Source organism: Megascapheus bottae, chromosome 22, assembly GCF_031878675.1.
Source record: "Megascapheus bottae isolate mThoBot1 chromosome 22, mThoBot2.hap1, whole genome shotgun sequence".
Lineage (NCBI taxonomy): Eukaryota > Metazoa > Chordata > Mammalia > Rodentia > Geomyidae > Megascapheus > Megascapheus bottae.
Genome location: NC_143530.1, coordinates 15,801,939 through 15,803,338, shown reverse-complemented (window position 1 = coordinate 15,803,338; position 1,400 = coordinate 15,801,939). Strand labels below are relative to the sequence as shown.

The 1,400-nt window shown below is 42.1% G+C and overlaps 1 protein-coding gene across 1 annotated transcript; it reads right to left on the bottom strand.

Annotated features, from left to right (window-relative positions):
• On the bottom strand, positions 1-964 carry LOC150048064 (putative olfactory receptor 2B3). Its single transcript, XM_090355370.1, has one exon. The coding sequence runs from the start codon at positions 956-958 to the stop codon at positions 17-19; it is 942 nt and encodes a 313-aa protein (XP_090211496.1). The 5' UTR covers positions 959-964; the 3' UTR covers positions 1-16.
• Between the last annotated feature and the right edge of the window lie 436 nt (positions 965-1,400).

Here is a 1,400-nt window from a genome sequence, read left to right as displayed (position 1 = left end):
CACAACGGTGCACTTCTTATTTCTTACAGAAACAGATTCTGGATATTTCCCTCTTGAAGGCGTCCTTCATGTCTTTGTTTCTAAGGCTGTAGATGAGTGGGTTTAACATGGGGGTGATGATCCCATAGAAGAGAGAAACCATTTTCCCCCAGTCTTTTGACGTGGAGGAAGGTGGTTGTAGGTACATATAGATTGCTGTTCCATAAAACAGAGACACCACAGTCATGTGGGATCCACATGTCCCGAACGCTTTCCGCCTTCCTTCTGCTGACCTCATTTTTAATACTGCTTGAGCTATGAAGCCATAGGAGATGAGAATCAATGTGACCGGAATGAGCAGAATTAAGACACTGAAGAAAAAGAGCTCAGCTTCAATAGGCTTTGTGTCAGCACAAGACAACTTGAGAAGAGCAGGGACCTCACAGAAAAAGTGGTCCACTTCCCGACGACCACAGCGTGGCATACTCAGGGTTAAGGAAGACTGCAGCACTGAGTTAGTGAAGCCAGTGAGCCAGGAGAAAGCGGCCATCCTTAGGCAGAATGAACGGTTCATGATGACTACATAGTGCAGAGGTCTACAAATGGCCACAAATCTGTCAAAGGACATGACAACCAGGAGGAGACACTCAGTAGCACCTAGGGCCAGGAAGATGATGAGTTGAGCCACGCAGCCACTGTAGCTGATGCTGTTTTTGTTGTGACAAATATTTGCCAGCATATGAGGGACTGTGGTTGTGGTGTAACAGAGGTCTAAGATGGAGAGATGAGTGAGAAAGAAATACATGGGTGTATGAAGTTTGGGATCTAGAAGGCACACTACCATGATGGAGACATTACCGAAGATGGTGAACATATAGGAGAGTAAAAGGACCACCAAAAGAGGTGTCTGCAGCCAGGGTCTCTCTGAGAAGCCAAGCAGTATAAATCCTGTTGGGAAGCTCTCATTTGTCCAGTGCATGGTGGCTCATGTATTCACTTCTTTATTCCTAAAAGATACAAAAGAAAAATGCAGTCAGTAAGTTCTTATTTAATGCTCTTATTGGAACTGAAGTTGGATTTCGAAACACAAAATAGAAAGTATAACTAAGCCTCATGAAATTCAAGATGCTTCTTTTACAGTGAAAAATCCTAACAACTCTTACCTTTAGTAAAAATTGTGTTGGAATTATGGGTCAACAATCTTTTTTGGGGGGGGAGGGGGGACCTGGAAATTGAACCCAAGTCTTCACTCAAATACTATATTCCTTAGTAAATAAGTCCCTGAGTTATGTTTTTGAATCAAACTTTTACATTTACATATAATAAAATATAGAAAATTAAGTGCGTATAGTGTGAAAAGTCAGGCTTCATTGTACTTGCACTTGTTTCTCTTTCCTTACCCCTCCACCTATCTTAATGAA

What these genes read in the sequence shown, in the direction of transcription:
- LOC150048064 (XM_090355370.1), bottom strand. Translation starts at nt 958, where the DNA reads ATGCACTGGACAAATGAGAGCTTCCCAACAGGATTTATACTGCTTGGC.